At 33.6% G+C, this 27,946-nt stretch overlaps 1 protein-coding gene across 1 annotated transcript; it reads left to right on the top strand.

Moving 5' to 3' along the window:
* On the top strand, nucleotides 1-25,770 carry LOC110703516 (two pore calcium channel protein 1B-like). Its single transcript, XM_021881320.1, is given in 25 exon segments — nucleotides 1-237; nucleotides 3,814-3,957; nucleotides 4,110-4,217; nucleotides 4,310-4,405; nucleotides 5,237-5,367; nucleotides 7,805-7,865; nucleotides 8,068-8,234; nucleotides 9,410-9,431; nucleotides 9,433-9,516; nucleotides 9,609-9,686; nucleotides 11,294-11,355; nucleotides 14,227-14,299; nucleotides 14,429-14,494; nucleotides 14,659-14,802; nucleotides 14,918-14,975; nucleotides 16,087-16,194; nucleotides 16,671-16,734; nucleotides 18,772-18,940; nucleotides 19,451-19,515; nucleotides 19,671-19,761; nucleotides 21,498-21,584; nucleotides 23,408-23,485; nucleotides 25,055-25,089; nucleotides 25,187-25,292; nucleotides 25,459-25,770. Coding segments are annotated over 24 exon segments (2,211 nt in total). The 5' UTR covers nucleotides 1-123; the 3' UTR covers nucleotides 25,459-25,770.
* The last annotated feature ends 2,176 nt before the right edge of the window (nucleotides 25,771-27,946 follow it).

Below are 27,946 nucleotides of genomic sequence, written 5' to 3'. Positions count from 1 at the left end.
CAACCTTTGTTTTCAGTGTTCCCACTTTTCCCAAATATATTTTTTTTCAAATCTCCTTTGTCAACTGTAATTCTACAATTTCCATCAATCAGCTTTTTCCTGCTGATCTGAATTGGATAAACAATGAATACGCCATTTCTGAAAGGAGAAAGTAGCAGTCGCACGACCGTGTTGAATCGGAGATCTGCAATTACTCGTGGCTCTGTTTATGAAAGGGCTGCTGCTCTTGTTGATCTGGTACTTCTTTTTCCTTATTTATTCATTTTTGATTGTTCTTGATTTAAATTAATTTCTTGGATTTTAGATTTGAGTAGTTCAACGAGCAGTATTGTTTCCAATTGTAGAGATGATTTGCACAGTAACAATGTAGGTCTGTTGTTTCATTGTTTGATGGGGGTGATTAACTTCTCTCCGGGGTTTATTCGGATGATGATTTCTCTGAGATTGAATTGAATTGAATTATATTTTTGATTTATAAAGTTCCACAAAGCCTCAAAGGTAGTTATGTAGCTGAGTAATCGCTGTAAACCCTTACCAACTAAGCTAGTTAGCAATTAGCATCAAGTCGAAGTATATTTTTGATCTATGAAGTGACACAAAGGTAGTTATGTTGCTGAGTAGTCGCGGAAAAAATTACCTACTAAGCTATTTAGCAATTAGCATCACTTTTTCCGATAGTGAATTGAAGACTTGAAGTATATTTATGATCTATAGTGACACAAAGGTAGTTATGTAGCTGATTAGTCATGGTAAAACTTTACCAACTAAACTAGTTAGCATCACTTTCTCCGTGTTTTTAAAAAGGCCAAGTGTTAGATTATGATTTTTGACTATCTAAGGCCCAATTTTATTTATGTGGTATGGTCTTTTAAGTTGAGATAAGATCTGGCTAACGAATCGAGATGGATTAAGATGATGTTTAGTTTGAGGTGTGATAAGATAACTTGAATTCAGTTGGAAAAAAAGCCTAGTATAGGACTGAATTACATCACGATTAAAGTTGCTTCACTTAAGTTTAGATCACAATTAATAAGTTCATACTTGTTCCGTTTATACTTGCAATAGTTTGACTTTTTACACTATTCAATTGCTTCTCTTTGACTAGCATTGATGATTTATAGCTAAGACAAAATATAATCATATGAGATCTTGTTAGTTTCGTCTTGATTAATACTACTATTTTAATATCAAATGTTTATAATTTTTGCATACTGGTAAAACGATTAAATTAATACATCCGCAAGCGTGAAAATTTAAGTGTTGCAAGTAAAAAAAAGAAGCATAAGTTATGATTTTTAAGCCAAGAGAATGGGCCTAAAGGGTAGATTATGCTAAGATGTTGTGCATGTGCGGGTAAGTATTTGATATAGGTTAATTTGTGAATTTATTTTAGTCTAATTCGACCTGACAAGAAGGGAATCACGCTCCGTAGGAGCTTTAGACTCGAAACTGAAGGTCGAGGAAAGTGGAAATCGGACAAGTTGGTTACGAGTCTACTTTCAAAATTAAAATAATAAGCCACTGTGCCTATGTCTAATTCCCCCCTTGATCCTAAATTCTTCCTATTTTGACCGTACACTTCACATTAGTTTGACTACATATTTGTAAAAAAGTAATAGTTGGATATTAATTAACTACTCATTAAGACGAATCAAGTAAAATCCTACATGATTATGTTATGTTTTATATATTAGTAGTAATAGTAGGATATTATAAATATTGCTAAGATTTCAAATATGAAGAACAAAATTGATAGGTGTGATTAGTTGACTTTCATATTTTTTGTTTAATAAGGAAAAATTGTTGTGAAATGTAGTTGCATATTGTTTTTTAAAAAAATTGTTTGGGAATCAAATCAATAGCTCAAAACAATGCAATTTCTACAAAGAATTTGGGGTATTAATACAAGATGTCTATAATGCTAACTTGTTTAATATAAATGGTGGAAGGTTAGCTATTTGTGTAAATTATTCACAAAAATACATGTATAACCATTATTATGGAGTTTATTCTATTTTGAAATGCTAAGCATAGATATTATATTGGATTGTGACTAGGTTATCACTTTTCAATTCAAAGATCACTAGGCTAACAATGTTTATAAACTTATAGAATTATAGTGTATTAAGACACAATATTTTAAGATTCGACTTTAAACATATTTTTTGATGGTGTCTTTTCATTAAGTTCCATGCATTATTGTACAACTTATTGTCCAATTTTTCTAGAAAAGTTAATTGCATCTTATTATTTTCAAATAAAGCTGTATTTTCTATTACAAAACTTATTATTATTTTTTTTTTTTTTTTGGGAATGGTTTATTAAGTTATTTACTTCCTTTTATTTTAGTTTTTATTTTTTTTTATACTTAACACAAATATTTCATGGTTGCTGAGACATACTTGTATTTCCTATTAGCAATGTGTAAAAATTTGAAATATGAAACTTAATGAAAAGACAAATCTCCGTTTTAAAAATATTTGTATAATTGTATCACTTTCATCGACACATTTGCTGATACATAACTTTGACCATTAATATTTTTAATTTGTCTATTAGTAAAATTTGTAAGAAAAAATTAATTTATGAAGATAGACATTTTAACTAATCTAATGATATATTACGTATAACATTTTTTCATTCTATGATAGTAAAAAAATTAAAAGGACAGTGTGTGTATTGTAATAGTCAAAGGCATGCAAATATAAAAAAATAGAGTGAGTAAATTATCAAAGATAATTAAAGTAGCATATGTGAATAGTACTAAAGTCAAAAGTGTTGTAAGTATAACAAAAAAGTAAGAAGTATGAAGTTACAAATTCGAAATGTCTGGCTTGATCAAATGAAGAGCGGTGATTGGGTTATTTTGTAATTAAAGTGTGCTTTAAGTTTGAGGGAAATTTTTATAGGATGGCAATAAGACACTGTTGTGATACAGGCTTAGAATATTAGGCATTTGAGAAAGGGCATATTAAGAAGATGGGCTGAATAGGGATGCATCGTGCATCGAGATGGACGTGTGGCAACATTATAATGGATAAAATTAGGAATTTAATATTTGGAGGAATTTGTAGAATAAGAGTTATGAAGGATGAGATAGGGGAGAAGTATCTTAATTTGGGTGATTAGAGGACGCACTATAAAGGAGGGTAAAGAAAATGGATGGTGAGAATTTTATAAGAAGTCAAGGGACGTCTAAGAGGCTAAAATGACTTAGATGGAGGGAATTTTAAACAACTTAACCTTGCTAGAGACTCAGTGTAAGTCACAAAAGAAAGGAGGAAATACATCTTTCTAGATAACCAGAATATATACACTCTTAGTTCATGCAACTTATCCCAACCTTATTGGGGTAAGACATTGTTGTAGTTATACTTTATCTTCATTAGTACCTACAAATTCAGTTCACTCTAGCATCCCACAATGATGGAATTGTAACGATCTATTGTTTATTAAAAAAAAAAAAAAAACCAATTTGCTTCTTGGAGAACCAAAAAAAGTCGGATAACATGAGTAATTGATACTTAATAATTGTAGTGCAGAGTGATGGGTTTTTTTAGCTTTAATACTTCTCATAGATCTATTTATGAGTTATTTTTTTTTTTGTTCATTCTTGTTCTCCCATCTTAGGTAGAAGGATTTATCATCCTCAGTAGATATATGTGTACCGTTTCTGTTTTCCATGGGATTTTCCTGTCTTAAAATTGGGCTTTGGATATGGTTTCCATTTCACATATCAATTAAATATTCTGTCTATTAACGAATTGTGACAAATGCAGTTTAAATTCTCATCTGATAATGCTAAATTTGCAGGCAGAAGATGGTGTTGGTCTACCAGAGGAGATTCTAGATGATTCAAACTTTGAAAATTTAGCAAAGTTGTATTTTGTTTATACTCGTTTCGATTTTCTTTGGACGCTCAATTATTTCGCATTGATAGTCTTAAATTTTATTGAGGTGACTAGTTATTTACTTTAATCTCATCTATGTTGTTTTCAGTGTTTTTAATATAGGATCTCTAGGGAATAATTTAATAAATAAAAATGCTGTGACTGGTGAGGATTTTCAGTTCTGAAATCTGGCTTTTCCTGTGCTCAAAACCTTTACAGAGACCTTTATGGTGCGGGAGATATAGTGAACATTCTTGTAATGATAGGGATTATTTTTTCCTTGGTCAACTGCCTTACTTAACCGGCGTTGAATCTCTTGTAATTGAGGTATGAATCTCATTTTGACCCATGTTGCTTAAATTGAGAACTTTAACATCTCAATATTTTTGCAAATTTTTGGAACTTCTATCATTTTGCAGGTTATAACTTTAGTATTACTACTAGTCCACATATTATTTCCAATTGCATATGAAGGTCCACTTATCTATTGGAAGAAGTCTCTAAATAAATTACAGGTATTTGTGCTTCACTTTCATATGCAATCTCTTCTTGTTGATTTTGCTTCTCTACTCTTTCAGTTTTCCTCAAGTAAGATTGAGTCCTACTTATGACTAGTCAATATTGTCATTTAGAGATTTTAGGTTCCCTTTTTTTTTTTTTTTTTTTTTTTTCCAATTAATACTTACGTTTATTTTTTGTTTCAACAAACGGAGCTCCTATTACAGCATCAATTACATCAACACACAATGGTTAACAACATACGATAAGCGAACTTACCAAAATCCTTATTTATCAAAACGTCATCGAGAAATACCTACCTCATCCTGTCTTTTATATATTAACAACGCAGTTGTAAGGAGATAGATTCGGCAGTAATCCCTTACTTTGACAGATCAATTTTAGGTACAAGGACAATAAAATTTGAACTCAAATTTGACCAATAACTGAAAATCGTGAAACTCCACCAGAAAAGCCAGCAATTTAATGGCTAAAATCCATTTGTAGCTGAACATGATTGTTCAGCTGCTTAAGTAGTATCTATGTCGCAAGTCTCCTATCAGCGGAATCACCTTTCTTATTTATTAGCTTAATACTTTGGGACTGATACACTATGGGTTTTAATATCTATGTTATGTGCACCTCAAATTCCATATTTTTTCCTATGGAGTTCAAAAACATGTTTGTGTCCTTCTCCAAGCTTATATGGTATCCTCCACAGATAAAGGATATCATCAACATCTACCCTAATTTGGCTTTGGCTTAGTTTAAAAGAACGTTTTACGACTTCATGAACTGAGACTGCATTCTTTTATTTTATTTTTTAAATCTTCTATAATTCTTTTCAGGTCATATTCCTTATTGTATTGGCGGCTGATGTGCTGATATTTGGGCTCTATGTATCACCTTTGGCTTTCAACTCTCTTCCTTTCAGGGTTGCTCCTTATATACGAGTCTTTTTTTTCATTCTTTATATCAGGTATTACTTGTTTTGCTTATTCTAATTACCTTAAATTATCGTTACAACATAATTGTGTAACACTGCTGTGCTCACAAATGTAATGCACTTAAAACTGGTTCTTGTAGCTTCTTCTTATGGTGTGTACAAATTTCATTGGTTACCTTTGTTTGAAATTGCTATACAGTGAGATAATTGTAACATCTTTCTGGCCATAATTTGATACTACCTCCGTTAACATTTACTTGCCACTTTTACTATTTTTGGTTGCTTCCTATTAGTTACAACCTTTCCAAAAAATCCACTTATAGTAAGTATTTTAAGTTAAAATGTCAATATTACCCTCACTTACAAAATTAAACAATCACTTAGTGAATTAGTTAAATCACATTAGAATCCTAATATGATTCCACTAATTTAACAGCTCCCACCAAAAATTAAATCATTCTCCCACCTACCAAATCAAATGCCTTTGATTAAATCAACAAATCATCAGATCTTTTTGCAAATTTATTTACTTTCAAACAGGCATAGTAAGGGGTAAACGAGTGCTTTCCTTTTTACACTTGTCGTAGGATGTTTGGTCGTTTTCTCAATCCCAAGTCCTATATATATTTTGTGTTCACACCGTGTTTTGGCAGCATTGACACAAGTACGGCTAGATTAAGTGACAAGTCAGAGGCGATCTTTATCTTTACGATAACGTTTCTTGCCGATTCACAGCTGCCTGCTGGTGTTCACACCGTGTTTGGGCCGCGTTGACACAAGTAAGTCAGAAGAAGTGGTGCACTCCCCCTGTAGGTACTATTAAAATTAATGTGGATGTGTCGCTGCAGGTGGAAGGATGGGTGGGTCTTGGGATTGTAGCTAGAAATCATGAGGGGAGTGTTCTGGTCACAGCCATGAGGAGGAACAGGGCCTTCTGGTCCTCTGAAATTTCCGAGGCTAAAGTTGTCTCCATGGCTTTGCGTCTTGGTAAAAGGTTTGGTTTGGGGAATGTGATTATCGAGTTGGACTGCTAAGAGTGCCAACTGCTAATTAATTGTTTCTTTAAGGGCAATGTAATCCTTTTGGAGGAGATATCCTAGCTTTGAATTATTGCTTTAATTATGTTTGTTGATCTCATGTCACTAATCTAGGTCCGTTTGGAGTCGAACAAATTTGGGAGAATCATTGTCCCAAACCAATCGCTCCTTGCGTTCTTATGGACTCCCTATCTATATAATGCTAGCTTCGGCTTTTCTAATAAAAAAAAAAGTGATAAGTCCCAGCATCACATAAGAAAATGATAAAGGACACGTAGGAGACCTCTATATCTTTTGTCCAAGCGTTGTCACTTTCTTGGAGTCATTTGGTCCTTGAAAAAGTAGTAGTAAATATGAAGAGTAAACTTTACATTGGGACATATTGTACACAACTGCCTATTTATTTATTTTTGAATAAAAAACCTTTAAGATTAGGGAATAGTGGTAGAGTTAGAGATTACCAACTTCTTAAATCTTATATTTGGTTGTGAATTTTCAAAACCATTTTTAATATGGGTTCACATTACTTTCTTACTAGAGCTTGATATGTTCTAGATTTAAATCAAAATTCTTGAAACATGGATTACCTACGTTTTTCTTTATTATTTATTTGTAATAGTGCATGAACACAAACCTTGTTTTTGGTTTAGGTGATGAAGCAAAATTTTATAATTTGTGTAAAACACACTTAAATCATTTTACATTTTGATAACGATTATATACTACTTCTATTTTATAATGTTCTTAACATATCTACTTTATTTTATATTTGGCAACTCCCTTTACCATTTTACCCCTTACCCCAAAATATTTATACCTTTCTACTCACTTGCTTTAACTTTTTTTTTTTCTTACACCCACCCACTTTATTACTCCTTTACTTCAATGTTCCTTTTTCTTGCACTCAACCACCTTTTTACTCTCTCCCTCCCAAGTCTTATTTCTTGTGCAAACTGTAAATGTTAAGAACATTACGAAACATAAGTAGTACTAAACTACTAATTATAAAAAAGTTTCTTGTTACATAATTACTCTGTTTCATATTATTTGACATATTTGACATATTTGCCAATGCATAACTTCAAACATTAATGTCTTCAATTATTTATATTCAAAATTTTAAAAAAAAATTGATATTAGAATAATAGACGTCGAGACGTATCTAACAAGATCTTACATGAGTATGTTTTTCAAGGATAAATCATAGAAAGAAGTCAATGTAACTTATGTGAATAATGTCGAATGTCAAAAATGTGCCGGTAAAAGAGAAGTGGAGGAAGTAATTTAATTAATAGTTTGTTTAGTAGTGGTGTCCTTGCAAGTAAACCAAAGGATAAATATTGTGCTTCGTTGTAACTGCAATGTTACAGTGACGTTTTGTTATAATGAGAGTCAAAATCCTATTCTCTAAATTCTGATTTTTTTGTTTGTAGGGAATTAAGAAGAAGTGTTGTTGTTCTAGTTGGGATGCTTCCTACGTATCTCAATGTCTGGGTTAGTAATCCAACATCTGGCATTTCTGCTTGTTTTATTAACCAGTTGTTTTTATATGATCCTAAATCATGTATGCCTAAAAGTACTATTGCAGGTATCTTCTAGGTTATCCATCTGCTAATTCTTTTGAATCCCTTGTATTAAATCCTCATCACCTCTATATTTGAAAACCTTTCATTTAATGTAATTTCAATAAATGCAGGCACTCACACTTGTGTTTCTCTTGTTCTCAAGCTGGATAGCTTATGTTATGTTTGAAGATACTCAACAGGGAGCCGAAGTTTTTACGTCATATGGCACTACATTGTATCAAATGTTCATTCTATTCACAACTTCCAACAGTCCTGATGTTTGGATTCCTGCATACAAGTGAGATTGACTTCTCAGAATGGTTTACTTCTTTAAAATCTGATATCTTGTAAAAACTAGTAACTCTCTAGATGCTGCTCTTTTGCTGGTGTAGTGTGCATAAGTTCATTAAGCACTCATCGTGTAGTATACAACCTAACTTGTTTAAACAAAGTATTAATTTGTAAACATTAGATCTTTTTTTTTTGGGTTTCTGACCAGCAAGTAGTAACGATTTGTGAAATGCTAGGGCTTTTAATCCTATTTTAATGGTGATGTTCTTTGTATGCAAATGTCTAAAGATGAGAAAAAACAATTTAAAGTATTGTAATAAATGGGTGCCTCGTATCTAGTAGGTGTGTGGTTTGCCTTTGTCATTGGTTTTAATTTTGTGCCTAAGCCGCTGTAGGGATCTTTTGTGTCTTGGTGCATCTCACACCTTTTGAATCTAAGGCTCCAATAGCAATAAGAAAAAAAAAAGAGGGAGTTTGAAAGACCATGATGGTTTGAGGGGCTTTTAACTTCTTCATTCTGTTTTTGTTTGAACTTTATCTTTAATATAGAATATTTTCAGTATCTCTTTAAACAACATTGCATTTAGATGAGATTCTAATTTTTTAATTCTGGAGCGAGCCCTTAAAATGTGTAGTTAATCCATGAATTATAACTAATTTGATAAGGGAAAAGAAGAACAAGGAATTGTCATGAAAAAAATAAATGTTCCTCCAAGGCTCAGATATCTTTTTCAGCTTTAGAATTAGCTTATTGTTTTTAGAAATATATGAATTTATCTCTGCTTCACTCATCCATGGTTCCCAATGAGTCTTCCAGCTTAATGTTATTAGTTTTTCGAGAAAAACATACCTTTGTGCAAAGGATTATATTGATGATGTCAACAGGTAATTTAAAATTTTAACTAAAAATTAATTGAATTGGTAAAGAAAAATGACAAAGGGAAAAGCGTATGAGCATTAGTGTAGTTTCTTATATTATTGAGTTTTTAAAAGTTGGTTATGTAATATTTTCATGTTGGTTTGTGGTGATTGGTTCGTTTTCTTCCTGTTTCTAGCCTTGCAGTAAGGTCTTCAAGAATTTTGATTACATTTTATTCCCTTTTTGTTTCAATTTTTTTTTTTTGTATTTACCGTCTATGATCACATCTCTTTTGTTGCATTTTATTGTGTTTTCTACCTCAGGGCTTCACGTTGGTATTCCCTGTTTTTTTGTTCTGTACATCTTACTGGGTGTCTACTTCGTCACAAACTTGATTCTTGCCGTTGTGTATGACAGCTTTAAAAGTGAGGTGTGTTAACCTGCTTTAAAAGTGATTATCTTATTTATTTATTTGATTATCATATCATGTTTCACAATGTCGTGAAATTATTGGTTTTGCAGCTTGCCAAACAAGTTTCTGAGATGGACAGTATGAGGAAAAATATACTGCTTAAAGCCTTTCGTTTGATGGATAGATATGTAAGTGTAATGCCTGTATTTTTCTCCATTATAATGTGCTAGAAGACTTGAGAAATATAATTTTCAATTTTGGATGGGAGTGGGGGATTCATTTCATGGATAGATCCGTTTTTCTACAATTCTACCCTAGATCCAGATTTGACCCAGATATGGAAAATGGAAATCCAGTTTCAGATCTCACGGGGTCCACCTGATCCGGGTCTTAAATGGGTCTTGCACATTTTGCCTAATTTTTTTACAACTAAAATAATGTTCAAGTCAACGAAATGCATTTCAAGCTTTCGTCAGGGATAATTATGTTCAATACTTAAATTAAAGTTATACAACTAATCCAAAAGTATTAAACAACCAACTTATACACTTGTTCTACAAAATAACATAACATAATAAACAACGAAACAAGTACATGTGAGCAAACAAAAAAAAATGTTGACAGTTATAGTTAGACCCATTACAAACAATAATGTTCGAGTCAAACTTATTTTTTTTGGGGAAATTAAAAAATGGGTTAACAAATCTGTGTCCAGATATTATTGTTACACCTGACCCGGATCTGTTTTTTTCAATGGACCCGGATCCAACCGTTCAATTTTTGAAGGCCCATACCTATCTGTAAAAAAGGGATCTACAGATCCGGGTCGGGTCCAGATTCACTTTCATCCCTCTCCTCTCCATTACATGTATAAAGGCTGGTAAGTAGGCCAACCAGCCGACCTAATCTATTAGATCATGTCTTTGTTCAGTGTTCATGCATCCTTCTCATTTTGTAGTATGTCATAAACTCATGATATCATTTCCATTTTAGGTGCTCATGTTACTTATCAGCAGAGCAGTGAGGGATCATTAATGATTTAAAATAAAGAACAAATATTAGGATGTGCTTCATGAAACTCTGGCTAATCCTGTTTATAAAATATATGATGCTTGCCTTCTTTAACGTGTTATTGATCCACTTTTGGATGTTTCCATCATGGGCGAAGCTAGCCTTGGTTGTTAAGGGCCTAAGAGGGCCAAATGATTATAGCAAAGGTCAGACCAATAGAAAACTTTAAAAGAAGAAAAAAAAAATGAATACTTCTCTGCCTTTCAAGTGGGTGGAGGGGGAGGGGGGGGGGGGGGTATGCTTTTGCTCCAACTATGTCTCGCCTCTGGCAGTCTGGCTTTCCATCTTTCTTTATAGTCCAGACATCACTTTACCAATCTCATGGTCTTGCTCTTTTAATTATATAACAATATACTATATCTCAAATAAAGCAAGCATAGATAGATGTAACTTCCTGATTTACAAAGGCGTTACCTGTTAGGTGCTGCTTTTTCAGTGAGAAATTGCCTGAAAAATAAATAAGAGTACAATGGTAGATTCAGCATGAGTAATGTTACTGCATTATTCCTTTCAAATACACAAAGGGGTGGATTGCATGATAAAGTGTTGGGGCTGATCTACCTCTTTTAAATTACTCTGCAATTGCTAGAAGCCTAGAAGTTATGTGTATCTCTCTCATAACCTTTCGTCAGCGATTTTACATCTTTCATGTTACTATTTTTCCCGTAAATCATTAGCTTATTATTGACGTGTAATTTCAAAGCATCTTCTCTAATCTTTGCAGAATCTTGGATTTCTTAATCAAGAGCAATGTCTTTGTCTATTTGAAGAATTGAATAAATATAGGTATATATTTTAACCCTTTAGAATGATTTTTTTACTTCTTTGCTTTGTGATTTGTACCTTGGTTGGTGGACTGGTGGTTATGCTTTAGTCTTGCTTGGGAATATCACTAGCTGATTCCAATTTGCATAATTCTATTTTTTAAATGTATTTTGTAGGTCAATTTGACAAAAGAGACCTTTTTAAGTAGATCTTTTGTGAGAATGTTCCTTTCATATATAAAAAAAAGTGGCAAATTAGGGCTTTAAATGGTTATTTTTTTGTTTAAATTGTGAAAGGGGACCTTTAGCCAGATTTTGAGCATTAACATGGTTTTTCTGGTGTTGACCCTCACTTGTGCAGCACATGATTTGAATTTTGCCTGAATTCTTGCCGTTTTTCCTCCCTAACTATCATGCCAAGCAATCCACCACCATCTTACCACCATTCCATCAACATCACACCACTTTCCCTCCACCATCACCATATGTATCCTCTTTCAACGTTATCTCTTCCAATTTCTTCCATTGCACCATTGAACCTCACCTGAACCAAATAAAATCTATTGAATAAATTTAACCCTTCTTTTCTATCATGAGCTACATGAATAATTGTAATGGATTCAATAATCGACAGAAAGTTGATAAAGAATTCCAAAGTAAGATAGCAGGAAGCTTAATTCATTTTAATTGAAAATGTAATGGTTACAACTTACAGAAGTAATAGCTTCAGGCTATTGATCTCCAAATAGCCACTTTAGGAAGCTACTCTCTCAAGTTTTCTCCTCACAAATTTCACATACCCTCCTCCCGCCATTCCCATTCATTATATATTACAAACACTGCTCAAAAAGCATCCTAGTCTTAATTGCTACTTCCTTCGTTTCTATTTAGTTGACACGTTCAATTTAGGCACACATATTAAGGAGAGGAGAGATTGTGAGAAAGAATGATAAAGCAAGAGGGGTACACTTAAAAAGCAAGGTATAAAACTTACCCAAAAGGAAACGTGTCAACTAAAAAAAAAACTTCCTAAAAAGGAATACGTGTAAACTAATAAAAAACGGAGGTAAGTATATGTCTTCTATTGAAATCAGAAAATCAGTCTGCTCTTGTGTGTAGCCACTCCACCAAGTGATTCATTAAACTTCCTTGTCTCCTTCCTCTAACGGCCTTTCACCCTGCTGCTGACTGTTCTGCTGTTTGTCTCCTTTGCCATATTGTTTCCCCCTTGTATACACTTGAGTAGGTTGCTGTTGACTTGGCGGATCAAGTAGGTTCATCACAAATATGTGAATAAGATTAAATCCACAATCAGTTGGGGATAAAGGGGTGAGAGAATGAGAGAGTTGTATGGGTGGAAGCTGGGTAGGAGCGGGTCGCTAGTAGATAGCACAATGTGGCTACAATTGTGGGTTTGAAGAGAGGATAGAGGTAGCGTTGAAAGAGATTAGAAAAAATACGTGAGAGAAGAGAGGAGTCTATGGGCAGTATCTAGCGGGGATGGTGATGGCTTGTAGTAGGTTGGATGGGGTGATTAGCAGTTGTTTCCGGTGATAAAGTAAAGAATGAGATTTGGGGTGTGAGAGTTAAGGTGAGGGAGAGGAAGTAGGGGATTTGGTGTGGCGGGGGAGGATAGCTACCGGTGGGCTAGTTGGCGTGGTGGTTGAGGAGGAGAAAGGGCAGAAAACAAAGTAAAAATATGTAAAACAAGTCAACACTAGAGATTTGACATATCCCACTTTACAATAATTTTTTTTTATTTAAGGTCCTAATTTTCACCCTTTTTTATGGAAGGACATTTTTCACTAGAGAGCTACTTAAAAGATTAGTTCTAACAAAATTTTCTATTTATAAACACTATCACTCCCTATGTTACTCAGACTCAAGTACCGACACGACACGGATACGTGTCCAAGTGTTCGACTCAGCTGTTTTGTGAGAAAATTATGTGATTTTGATCTAAACTTAATTTCATACTCATGTCTAAATGTTGAGGATCCGACATAGGTACTTGAGGTAAAATGAAGAGTTAAAGTAACATAGCTCTTTCCTATCAGTGTTGAATTTTACAAAAAATGGGTGTCAAAGGGAGTATGGTAAAAATTCCCAAAGTGAAAAGATTTGTCCAAAAAAAAAAAAAAAAAAAAAAAATAATATATTGGGAACACCCTGATAAGGAAGTAAGAATAAAAATTTACAAGTAAAACAAAGATTAATATAGGGCCATTCAAACATTTAGGCGCCATGTGCTAGATTAAATAAAAAGTTGTTGTTCAAATGCTAAATGATCAAAGAGGGACAGAAATTAAGGATGGATTAAGTGCTTGAGTTTATATATAAAACCCAATAATAGTTTTGGCCATCTACAGGGAAGAATAACGATCTAAGTGATTGGAAGCTTTTGTGGAGCGGATGCATTGTCCCTGGAATGAAAATAGTGAGTTAGAGATAATTGAGATTAGTTATCATCAAATGACTTGGAATTTATTCTATGACTAAATTACTCAGAATATAAAAAATGTTGGTCTTTTTCCTTTTCTTTCTTTTTGTTTTGCATTTAATGCTATAGATTATTCAAAGATATGTTCATGTTGATGGTTGAAAAAGGATGTAATTCTGTACTAAAGCACCGTGTTGGAGATTCTGCATCGCGTCTAGTTGTTATCAATCTAAACTTTGCTTATTTCTCTTTCTTCTTGATTTCGTCAGTTTAAGAATTTGGTCCTACTTTTCAGCACTTTTTTTGGTCATGCTGTGTTCTTATTGATCTGGAGTCAACATACTGTATCTAAGGAATCAATACACATTACTTTGGCATACATCTTATGAGTCGTAACCCGTTTTCTTGATTCTGCTGTGTGATAAATCCTGTGTAAATTTGTGCTGTTTTCAGGTCGCTGCCAAAAATATCAAAAGAAGACTTTGAACTGATATTTGACGAGCTGGATGATAGTCATGATTTTAAGGTTGTTTTTATGGTACTAAATTATCATTTTAAGTTGCTCTACATGCTATAATAGATTTCCTTAATAACAGTTGTGATGGAAATTTGTTCTTTACAGTAACTTGTTTACTTTATTCCTATTCTTGAGCAGATTAATGAAGAAGAATTTGACGACCTATGTCATGCCATTGCAACAAAGTTTGCAAAAGAAGATTGTGTAAGTTTGTTCGACGTTTGGCCAAATTATATGAGCAGCTCACTATTTTTCTTATATGAGCAAATTAATGAAGAAGAATTTGACGACCTATGTCATGCCATTGGATTCTTATATGAGCAACTCACTATTTTTCTGGTCATATGCTATATTTCCTTTTCATGCAGCCATCGTGTTTTGAGGCAATGCCGTCAATTTACTACTCTCCTTTCTCTGAAAAGTTGAAGACCTTTATTCGGAGTGATACTTTTGCAAACATTGTTGTTATCATCCTTGTGATAAATTTGATAGCAGTTATCATTGAAACCACGGTAAAAATAATTCCTGAAGCTGAAGCACTTTCATGCCTTTATGATTTCTTTTCAACTTTGATTTTTATTGGTGATGCTTTGAGTTTATAATGCATTTATGATGGTAACTGTGCAGCTTGACATAGCTGATAGTTCAGCTCAGCAACTCTGGCAAGTGGTAGAATTTGTGTTTGGTATGGACTTAGAACATCCTAAACAAATTACGTTTAATTTGGATCCTATATGAAATTATTGTGCCAAATGTTCAAGTAAATTTTTGCAGTGTAGCTTCTGTTGAGCATGTCATTTTATATTATGAATTACGGGATTATTGCATTGGAAATCAGTGAGGTTAGAGAATTTAGAGATCGATAAGTAGACATAGGAGTATCATTCCTTACTAAACTTTTACTAAAACCTAAAATCTGTCAATAGGATTACAAATATGTTAAGAATTTTTGCACCAATATGCTTTCAAGCTGTCACCAGGCAGTATGGATGGAGGTACAAATGTATGCAATGTTATTTCAGTAGAGAGACTGCTTCAACACACAAGGTAGTCTTCTAAATAAATTGAAAGAATAAGTCCTCCAAAAGATTCTTGATACTTCTATTATGAGTTGAAGACACTAATGTAGACTATTTTTTTTTCCTCACTATTTCTCTTATACCACATTAAGGCTCTGCTCTCCTCACCTTATTTTCACTAAGTTAGCCCACCCACTTCAAGGAAAACTGTAGCTACATAGATTTGTTTAAAGCCTAATAAATCCAGGTAAGATAAGGGCTATTAAATTCATATAAGTTTAGATTAGATAAATAAGGTCTGATAATTACAAGTAAGATAAGGGTAGATATATTCACAAAAAAAAAGAGCTAAAATAAATACCATTAAGATCTAATAAGAAGGTCCAAAAAGATCAAGTAAGGGTTAATAAGTTCATTTCAAACAAGATTAGACAAGTTCAATGCCAATTTGATAAGTGAGATTCAAGTGAAAAGAACACTATCTAAGTCTCATCCTCTCTTTAACCTAGTATTTTATCATACATCTTGCTCTTGTTTTCTGTGCTCATAAGTTTTGTTATTCTACTCTTAAAAGGCTGTAATTAAGGGATAAATGACAACTGTAAACTATGCACATATTATATAGCTCACTTATACATATACAGATATACTATTGCTTAATTGATCATCTATCATAACCGTTTTTATTCATCCATATATGTTTATCTAAACTGCAAACTGTCTACCTTTATGATGGTTTCCTAAATAATTGGTAAAACCCCCTTTTTTTGGTAACAGGCTGGATATATGTGCTTGAAATGGGTTTGAAGATATATGCACATGGTTTTGTGAATTATTGGAGGGATGGACAAAACCGCTTTGATTTTGTCATAACTTGTGTAATAGGTAATCTTCTGATGATCAAACTTGTTTTGCTTCACATTTAATTTATTTCTTTATCTATCATGATTTATCTGTCACTGCATTTGGGCACCTTCCACCCTGACCCTACCCCTAACCCTTAGTAGGAGAATCTGCCAAAGTTTTAATTGCATATCTCAAGGTCACTTCTGCACTAGTGGTATGGTTATCAAATAAGCTGTAGAACTTCAGTGACTTGATGGCTGTTGATGCCTAAAATGTATTCTGACAGATAGATTCGGAAAATTGGCATGCTGAACAAACATGCTTTACATTCCTGACTTATACAACTGAACACAGCTGAAGCATCTATATTGTATTTTGGGCAGTCTAAAGAGGAAATATTGTGCTGTGACATTTTTCTTCTGAATCAAAGTTACTTAAAGATATGATCTTTTAATTGATCAACTTATTCAAGCACTCTGCTTCCCTTCACCTGAATCTTTTCAAAATGTTTGCAGTTGTTGGCGAAACAGTGACCCTTGCTACACCAGAAGGCCAAAGCTTTCTATCCAATGGAGAATGGTAACATTAAAAGTTTCCAGATTGTGAATGCATTATTCTGCATAATATTAGCCCTAGTACATTGGACTTTGGAACATAGTAGTTTCACTATGCTTATCTTTCATTAAAATATTTTTTCCAAATCTATGTGTTATACTTCTCATATTATCTAATCAGGCTGGATGCTCTATGTATCTTGTTTTAAGGTCATTGGTTCAATGTGTTGGGATTTTTATAATAAATATACGATTTTGCGGGGAAATAACATCAAAGGATCTACACGTATTGATCGTGGATTTTAAAAAATTGATTATACCTTTGTTGTGTATTCTTCCTTGCCGATCCAATCAATTGCAGTGTGAGGACGTCAAATGTTGTCCTTCTATTGATATTTACACGACACATATTGAATCGTTGTCGAGTTTGCTAGCTTAGAATGACGAAGAAACAATATACAATCTACTTGTGGAGTTTAGCTTTAGGGTTCTTGTATTGATAGGAAATTGAATGCAAATGTATGTTTTCACTTTGTAGGAAGCCTCAGGTTCGATTCAAAACCCTAGATAACCACCTTAGGGAAATCATGCACACAGCCACACAAGTTTCAAGATCATAAGTGGCGGTTCTAGTAATTGTTCGTTATGGGTTTGGAGTCACTAAACACATCTACAGTAGTAAAATCTACTACAAGGGCATAATCCAAACTACAACCTATAAATAATAATTTGGGTGTGCACATGTAAAAAAAAAAATACAACTTACGAAAGAAATACAATTGAACCCGATGTGACATGGACTAGAAGTTAAAATTTTTAAGAATAAATTAGAGACGGGGAATTAGGAATGGAATCTGTTTGAATGTGGTTGATCTTCAAAGGATTAACATTTTTGAGGTAATAGGTGATTGGGTATACGGGTAAGCAAAAGAAAAAAAGAAAATAGACACGTTAAAAAAAAAATACAACTTACGAAAGAACTACAATTGAACCCAATGTGACATGGACTAGAAGTTATAATTTTTAAGAATAAATTAGAGACAGGGGGAATTAGGAATGGAATCTGTTTGAATGTGGTTGATCTTCAAAGGATTAACATTTTTGGGGTAAGCAAAAGAACATAGACACGTTAAAAAAAAAAAAAAAACCAAAAACAGAGCTTGGCATATTCGAACCCACGACCTATGAGTTAGGTTAGTCAAGCTCCTACTGCTGTGCTGCTGCAATAGCTAACATATTTTACTTAAATAGTTTCATTGTTTTAATAATTAAAGAAACTAATCAGTTTTTCTTCTAGATCCGACATGGGTTTAGCTGAACCAACTGAATCCATTCTAGATCCGCCACTGAAGACCATGCACATTTCCCTAGTTCTCTTTTTTTTGGTGTGTGACTATTGGGCTTCTAATCCACCTCTAGACTTGATTCGTTCTTTGCTATTGTGTGTGACCCAATAGATTCAGCTAGGAGTGTGTCGTAAAGTACTTGCTAAATGGTTTACAACTAAATATTTCAGTCACTTGACATAAATTAACTGTCTGTGATTGAACCTTCAAACTATTTATCACCTTGATTGAAGGACATTATTCTAACACAATAATCTCTGTAATCTTCGTATGCTATGCTCTACCAGGAGACACTTGGGTTTCTTTTATTTTAGAATTTAATGTACTAAACCACTTTCTTTTTATTTCTTTTTCATATTCATCACTGTTTATTTTACACAGTAAGTGCTTAAGATGTGGGGCTGATCTTTTGACCTTTAGATGACTAGATGAGTGCGGTTTAACTATAATTATGAGTATCTGATGGGGCAGTATATATGTTACATACCAGTATGTATGGTTTTATTCAATTTGATGCTCATTTTAGATGTAATAGATGTATGTGTGGTGAACTGGGTAGTCCATTTCTAGCTGAAAGAAGTGTAGGATCCCTTTTTATTGTTCCTGATCTTTTTGTTCCCTTTCCTCTGTGAAGTTATTGTTATCTTCCTTGCTATAAAGTTTTTTCACAATATTGATTTTTGATGGATCATTGTTTTCTTCCTAATATAAAACAGGATTCGTTATCTTATCCTTGCTAGAGTTTTACGTTTAGTAAGATTGTCAATGCGAGTCAAACGTTATCGGGCCTTTGTAGCAACATTTTTGACTTTGATTCCAAGCTTGATGCCATATCTGGGGACTGTTTTTTGCGTCATGTGCATCTATAGCTCTCTTGGTGTTCAGGTGTGTAATTCTGTCTACTGAAATTTCATGTCTTCTGATACATCTAATGTTTGTAATTTCCATCTCCCTACAATATCAGTTTTGAAGTATTTTTTTATTATTTTGATTTATATTTAAATGGGCTATTAGATTCTGAAATGTAAAAGATACGTTAGAGAGTGTGAGTTATTATTGCACAAAGTATTATTCTATTATCCACGAATGGTATTTTAGAATCTTTGCCAATACAGGTATTCCTCGTTCTTTATAAGAAATATTGTTATAGCTTCATAAATAACCTTTTCCTTACAAGTGCTATATACAAGCTACCTTTTTTTTTTTTTTTTTTTTGTACTGGTAATCAGCAAATTCTGCATGTCCAGTAAAATATTGTTTTGTCCTTTTTTTCCTGCTGTTTTCTTCCTATGGTTTTCCTTTTTTTTTTTTTTTTTTGCTAAATTTGCCTCGGTATATCCCAGTGCAGCATCTTCTGTTGGTTCCCTTAAATAATCTCATACTCTTGTTTGACAGGTTTTTGGCGGGATTGTTAACGCAGGGAATGCTTTACTAGAAGGATCTGATCTTGCTGAAAACGAGTATCCTTTTCCCATAATTTGTGCAAAACTTTGGTCACCTGTTTGAAAGTCGTGTGATTCTCAATATTAATGGGACAGGAACTAGTCAGCTTCTATTTTCCTTGCCTAAGTCTTTATTCAGACTTTTTATGTATTGATTTTCTTAACTACAACAGTTATTTGCTCTTCAACTTTAATGACTATCCAAATGCTATGGTGACAACGTTCAATTTAGTAGTAATGGGGAACTGGCAAGCCTGGATGCAGGTATCACTTCTTTTGTCTTCCATGTTTTGTTAAAGAATTAAGGCTTACCTGAGTTCCTTAATTCTCAATTTTCAATAGTGTAGCGTAACCGTTCCATTTGTGGTGCATTTATATGTCTTCTGGATGATCCTTGACTGTCATGGTGATTGACTTAAACTGAGATAGCGCTCTAGATCTATTTCAATAAAGAATCTGATATTTATCTGCAACTTTTGGAAGTATGCTAAATGCTTTTCTTCTCCACCCCCACCCCCTTTCCCGAATTTAGAATTCTCTTCACTTGCAGAAGACTTGCCATGATATTAATTTGTTGCCAACAGGGTAAATTGTGAATCAAATTACCAGTGTTTCTTAGGACCCCACCAAATCTGGTGTCATATTCTAGTAGCCTAAATTTCATATAATGTTATTGCAGTAGTTAAAGCAAGAAATAGATAAGGTGATTATTCTTTGCTCTTGTTGGAAAGTGATAAATTTATTAATATATGGCCAGATTGCACCTAAACTCCAATACTCACCGAATATATTGCCATTAACTTTCCCAAAAAGCTGATTTCAGCGTTCAGACAAACAACTCCAAACTTATAGCTTCAATCTTGCCTTAATGCCTCTCTCCTTAGAAAAATTCTCTGATACGAATTATTTGAATGATATTATATTTTAATTACGATCGTGAATGATATGATGTACCTATAAACTGAAAACCCACTTCACTTGAGCGGATTTTTCTTGTTTCAAGCACATGTATGACTATTTGTTTTAAGATAAATTTTATTTATTATAGGAAACTTAATTGTTTTCTTATGTAATAATTTGTTTGAATGGTAATAAAAAAAATTGTTGCAGCTCGTGATCATCTTTTAGTTGCGACTAGGAAGAGACCCTTTATTCTTGCGGAAATTACAGTTTTATTCTTTAAACTTTAGTCACAAAGCTCATTGAATTCATCAATATAATTCATAGAGTTGCTTGCTAATTCTGATTGAAATCCGCATCATAAACTCCATATTTAAGGCCATCGAGCCAATCAACGCAACAATGAAAAAAGTAAATGCCTATTGATTTTCCATGAAGAAAAAGCCCTTAGGGAATCAGGGTACCTTAAACTTTCACATATTCTAGTTTGAATGAACAAACACTTATCAAGGGCATTATAAAGATAATTTTTCATATAACAACTGCCCATGGCCTCGTGGACCAACAGCAAGTGAGTTTTCTCCCACATGGATCCCCCAACTGAAATTGGGATTAAATGGGTGTGCTGCAATACTTCTTACAGTTTAGTACAATAAGAAATACTATCAAAACACTTTAATTGTGCACTTATGTAAAGTTGCATTGTTGATGCAATAAATGAGGTTATGTACTCAGCATGTATTGTTGTAAGTTGTCACCCACACTAGGCTACTTAAATATGTTGCTGCTGCTGTAGCTTAATTATGTTCCCCTTAGCTCTATCATAAGAATGACAGGATTTTTTAATGAGCTATGTTTGTTATGTAATTTTTTTTGTCTTCTACAGATAATACTGAAATACTGATTAGATGTTGGTTAGCCCTATGACACTTTTATACTTTGTCTTTCAAAGTGTTGGAAGGTTATATGGTAGATTACGATAACTCTAGGATACTCATTCATTGATGTACCATGCATAATAACATTGCATGAGCAACAAAAACTGCAACATACTTATTAAAGGGAATTGTTTTTTTTTTTTTTTTTTTTTTTTTCCTCAGACATACTGGGACTTGACAAGAACTTCATGGAGCCTGATGTACTTTGTTAGTTTTTACCTCATCACGGTGATGCTTATCTTGAACTTGGTAAGTCGTCTTTTTTTTGTTCTTTTGGTTAGTTTTTACCTCTCTCCACAGTGTTGCTTATTTTACATTTAGTAAACACTAGCCTCAGCTCTTTTTTGAAGTATACTTAGCATCTCCTTTGATTTAAGAACATTGATCAACATGTGCAATTTGGTACAAACTTATTTATTACACCTGAAATATTTTGTGGATAACTATACGGAAAATCACTTTTGGTTCATGAAGCCGACCCCCTTATGGGATTTTTTTTATTTTTTTTGACACAAACTCCCTTATGGGATTAAGGCTTTGGTTGATTGATTATTTATTACACCTCTAGTTTTACCTCAGCCTCTCAAGAATAACTCATATGGAGTATTTATTACACCTCTGGTTTATCTCAGCCTTTCAAGAATAACTCATGGAGTTTTTGTAGCCTTTTTTTCACGATTCATAACATCTTGCAGCTAATTTCTTCTGATGCCCTACGTCACTCTGCCCCATTACTTTTCACTCTCTACAGTTGTGTTATTTATGCTATTACTAATTGTTTACAATCAACTGAAGTCGTCAATCCCCGTCTTTCCCGTGCAACACATGCTTCTCTCCAACGAAACTAAGTTCAGCTTCCTCTTACTCTTGTTTTTAACATTGATGTTCTACATTAGCTTTCACAAACTAGTGAACAAAGAAAAATTAGTCGATTTATTAGTGAACAAGTAAAATTTTTTCTAGGCGGGTGAATAGATTGACCTTGAAACAACAATGATTAATTACTAGTGCTATATAACAAGCTCGTATTTTATCTTTGTTACCTTTTCTTAATAATGAAAAATAGTTTGAAAGAACCGAGTCGACTACTAGAACTGCGAGTTTTAGAACCAAAAATAAATAAAAAATAGACCTATTCCTTATTTGATTGATAATGGAATTGAATCAAAATTTGAATCTGAACTCAAGCACAGATTGGGGTTTTATTCTAAAACAATCGAAATTTTATTGTCACGTCGTAAGATAATATAAAAATTGTGAACTTTTTTTGAATGGATTTGTTGATTTTTATTTATTTATCGTACTTTATCAGACTAATTCCTACTTTAATACTCCTGGATAATAAACTCCGGAGAACTTCATTTAAATCATTTCGAGGTATTTTTTGTAATTTTCTTTTTTTATGATCTCATTGTATTGGAAATAGTTTTACTTGAGAGGCAGAGAATTTATGAGAAATTGACTTTAAAAGAATTGAAGGATGTTGGATTTTTATTTTGCTCTAAGAAAGAAGATAACAAGTGTAGGAAACTAGGAAGGGGATTTATTTCGAGAGAAAATTATCAATAACAATATAAAATGAAGGCCTGTGTTCTAAATTACTTGAGCATTCCAAGCCTTTTGAGTCCATGTTCTAAAAACACAGGTTGGTTGTTGTCAAACCTCCGTTCCTTGATATTTTTTATATTTTCCATATATGCCTGTTCTTTTTTGTTCTCTACGCTGTTACTTTATTCCATTGGTTACGACTTTGTTACATTTTAACCCAATTACCCCTTACCCTGAACAGAAGGTTCAAATTTTGGCCAACTTACTTTGCCCACATGCCCCCCCCCCACCCCCAAAAAAAAAAAAGTCTCTATCTTTGGACTGTGTGCAAATTATAACCTTATAGAGCCTAGACCTTGATTTTAATTTTCTTAGAACATAAAAAGTTAAGTCCAATGTTTATTTTATGAACTAAATATTACTCAGTGTCCTAGAATTTTATTCTTTCCTATCATTGGTAACGTTTCTCGGTGTTTTATATTGTGACTAAACTAATGAAAAATGTTATCTGATTATGGTTTCAGATCATTGCTTTTGTGTTGGAAGCATTCTTCTCAGAATTGGAGCTTGAGGAGTCAGAAGAAGAACCTGAAGCAAGAAAGGTCAGTGTCATTCACAAACTAACTTATCCTTTGAACTTCTTTCTTATTGTAACACATTCTACTATTTGTGTCTATATAACATGGATAAGAAGCTAATAATTGATTAGAATTTATATTTGTTGAAGTACATCACTATATGAGCTGGTCAAATATACTCGTTTTTGTTATAATAGTTACACATCATGTTGTGAATAATTAGGAGAAATGATTAGAATGTATGAGAAAAGTATAGGTTTTGGTGATAATTGAATGTTGTACGAAAAGAAGTGTTAAAATAGATTTAGTGGAATGTTAAAGAAAAAGAACAATTAAAAAATTTAAAATAGGTTTAGTGGAATGTTGCAAGTAATTTGAGAAATATAAGAAAATAAATGCATTTGAAAAGGTCGGTCATCCACCCAAAAGTAGAATGAAATAAAGAAAAGTGTAACCATTAATTTTAAACACCCATATAGAAAGTGTTACCATTATCATGAAACAGAGGCAGTACTTGTTAAAGGATACCTCAAAGTTCCTTATTGTTGTTGCCCTTGTCTAAGTCTAAATTCTGCTGTCAAAGGTAGTGCTTTAGCCACTTTAGTGGTGTCTTATTTTTGATGTAGCAACAACTTTAAGAGGTAGGGCTGCACATTGTTTTTATGACTTGCGTTCAAATGAAATATTCAATTTAAGTATCGGTTTTCTATCTATTTTTATTTTGTTGGTGAAAAACTGAATTTTGAATTTGAACTTTGAAGTGCTCCAGGGTTTTGGCATGTCATATTTTGTTTCTAGGATGGTTGTAATGTTGAAAATTACAAAGAGCATAAATCTTTATTTTCGAACTGAAATATTCTTCTGGAATCTGGACTATAAACAAAAAATATTTTTAGTTATAATGATTAGGATTATGTACTAACTTAGAGCATGGGATCCAAGTTTAGGAAAATCAAAGCAGAAAAGATAGGGATATACTAAGTATTGTAGAATCAACTTGATCAAGCAACTATAATCTTCCATATTGAAAAGGTTACTTTACTCTCAACAATAGTTCTCAATTTTGGACTCTTGACGAAGGCTTAACTCAAAACTTTATTACACCATACATGCAAACTTCATTATTGGGATCTTACCAAAGTCCTTTGTAACTAGCTTTTAAGTATAGTTCCAGACTTGCCCTTATATCGCCATGCCTTGCATGTGTAATCAAAAGTTGGCGATTATGTTGATCTCTTGCTGATCTTTGTCCTTGAGTTGATTGCATAGTGACCACTAGTTCGCAACTACATCGGATGAAAGTGTTACCTTGCTCTTTTAGCTGGTAACTGTTGATAACATCTGTAAAATTACTGAATTTGTTGTACATTATACATATTCTTAACTTTGGTTGGTGATTTCGGGTGGTAAATTTGAAGGCAATTCCCATTTCCTAGCTGTTCTTATTGCCTAAATGATTACTTATATGCTGTACAGAACCATGGTACTATTAACTTATTAAGCTGCTGCTTGATTTAACCTTGAGTTTGCACCTTGCTCTAGAATGGTATTTATTAGTTGACGCTAACTATCATTGTTTTATTATTGTTTCAGGACAATAGAAAAAAATATCATCGTCGATATACTGGGTATGTATCTAGGAATAGCCTATTGAAAACTCTTCTACTTCAGAAGCAGACAGAGTGCATAATTATAAAATAATTTTATTTGTTTGATTTGGTACAGTCATAAATCACGAAGCCAAAGAGTTGATATACTACTCCACCGTATTCTGAGTTCAGAACTGGACAAATCAGAGACATGTGAGGCTTCCGGGGCTTCTGAGGCATAGGTGTTTCCTTTACTCCCTTAAGCTTCCTTTTGATTTTCTTATTTCTTATGAAAGGATCAGGGAAATGAATGTGGGATTTTTCAGTTTATCTCAGATCTCATTGCCTAAAATTGTGATTTGTGATATATTCCTGTAAAATTGACATTTGTCCTAAATTTTAATGCAGAAGAGCCTGCAGACTGTCTTTGCTGTTAATTGAACAACCAACCTTTAATGCCAAGGCAACATCTTACAATTGCATAGTGAATAATCTGGAAACATGTGATGTATGTAGTTCCGACAATGCTTCTAGATTCGTCTATTGATTTATCAGCGTCAATTTCTGCTAGACATGATGAAATGCTATGATTCTCCCTGCTTTTCCCTCTTGTGCCCTGAACTATACAGGCAGTGCTCTATTTCTTTTATACTATCATAATCTTGATGCCACTTAAATGGACTTTGTCTTGACAATGGAAATGAGCACCATCTCGCCAAAGTAATATATGAGCAATCTTTAAATGGTTCACCTAGGGATGGTAACGGGTCGGATCTGGACCGGATCCAACAGGATCCAGATTCAGATCCGTTTTTATAAATGGGATCCAGATCCGATCCGGATCCGTCGGGTATGAAAAAGAAGGATCCATATCCATATCAGTTGGATCTTACAGATCCGGGTCCAAAACGGGTTCAAAACGGATCTAGCACATTTTACTTATTTTACACATCAATTTACAATTTTCTGTAGAAAATCTCAAGTTCTAAACCAAGCACGAATTTCATCCAAATCTTCAGCAAAGCAAATAACCCCATGTCCAACAATCACATGCACAGATATTTAGAACCAACTACCACCATCACAAGCAAACCAACTAGCCACATTTCTAATGTATACAGAAATAACATCCGAAACATGAGCATTTCATTTCAACCATAAATAAATTTACCAAAACACAAGACAAATTCATTAAACCAGATGGACATGTACTAATTTATTTTTTTTTTAAAAAAAGAAATTGTAAATGAAAAAGGACTGCTAAAGTAATACAGAGATCGAAAAATAGAGAAAAGAAGGACGGGCTCCGATTGTTGCGGCGGTCATTGGAGAGAAAGTGGACTGATGTCGAACTCGCAGTCACCGCAGAGTAGGCTTGACTCCCAGTCGTCGACTTGCTGGTTTGAATTTGGGGAATAAGGGGGAGAGAGAAGAGTGTTAGCCTATTAGGGTTTGCCGTTTGGGAATTAGGAAACTTCGAATGTTAGAAACTTAGAATCAGTAACTTCTTGTGGGCTTGGTTTTTAGGCCTGCTACATAAAAGTAAAAAAAAAATGGGTCAACGGATCTGGATACGGATATATTGGTTGGACCCGTATCCAGATCCATTTTTCAGGATAGGATCCATATCTGACCCTGATCCGTTGGGTCCAAATTTTAAGGATCCATATCCGTGAAAACGGATATGGATCTACGGTTCTGGGTCGGATACGGATCCATTGCCATCCCTAGGTTCACCTCTAATTGGCTCAATAAATTCATATAGCAAAGAAGAAATCATCCCATTAATTCAATTAAAAAAAAACCCCATTTTATAAACTCAATAATGTCTTTTGACTAAGGTAATTCAGTGATAATATGTATCTGATTAACCACGTTTAGTTGATTTTCAAAGTCAATCATCAAGGATTCATAACTTTTGTACCAATAATTCAGGACAGATGAAGCGAAACAATATGTTTTTATATGATTGCATGTTAGTGAGAGTGAGGGATAGCTTAAGTGGTTAGAGGTCCCCTCCTGGTTCTAATAGATATTGGGATCGATTCTCATCATCCGCCCTTGTGGCTCTCTAAACACAAAAAAACAAAAAAAAAAAGTGTCAATAAGGAAGCAATAATATTAGTAGTAAAAACATATAGTGTATTGATAAATCTAGACCTAATATAGTAGATTAATAAGTATTATGTTTTGGGTATTTTTGTCCCTCGGGAGAGTTACAGCTCGAAGACTGGTCTGACTACGCTTGTACCTGCAAAATAACGAAGACTCCAAGTGGTTGGAGTTTCGTCTCCAATGATCAAGTTTTAGAACATGTCCGAAGAATGTAAAAAGGTGCGGAAAGTAAAGGAGTTCTTCTCGGAATCTGAGATCAAGTGTTTTCTCTAATGGAAGAGAATGTAGGGTATCATGTAATAAATTGTAGATGTCCCCAAAATGGGGTGAATTTCCCTATTTATAGGGTCATCGGGAAATGTGCCCCTGATTAGGTCACTCTGACCTAATTCTGTTGGGCTGCGCCGAATTACGACTTTCTTGGGATTTGGGCCCTTGAAGGTAGTCTTTTCTCCCATATTCTGGGAATGTCACGTGTTAAATGGAGATTGGTCCAATTTGGACTAATCTGACACGTGTCACAACCTGGTTGGCCAACGTGGCATGGGTAAAATTACCCAAAACATTTGCCCTTCACAGATGTGACGTGGCTCGCCACATGGCATCTGTGACACGTCACTCAGTTAATTTTTTATTTTATTTATTTTCTTACTGCGAAAGTTTAACCTTTCACATTCCGGGGAAATTACAAGAATGCTCCTGTATTTACCCCTCTATAAATACAAGTTTTACCCTCCTTATTTTGGACGTTTCCAAAACTTTTTAGAGAGAGAAAGTAAAA

Source organism: Chenopodium quinoa, unplaced genomic scaffold (assembly GCF_001683475.1).
Source record: "Chenopodium quinoa cultivar QQ74 unplaced genomic scaffold, ASM168347v1, whole genome shotgun sequence".
Classification (NCBI taxonomy): domain Eukaryota; kingdom Viridiplantae; phylum Streptophyta; class Magnoliopsida; order Caryophyllales; family Amaranthaceae; genus Chenopodium; species Chenopodium quinoa.
The sequence above is the reverse complement of the archived record's forward strand: the minus strand, read 5'-3'. Positions and strand labels throughout refer to the sequence as shown.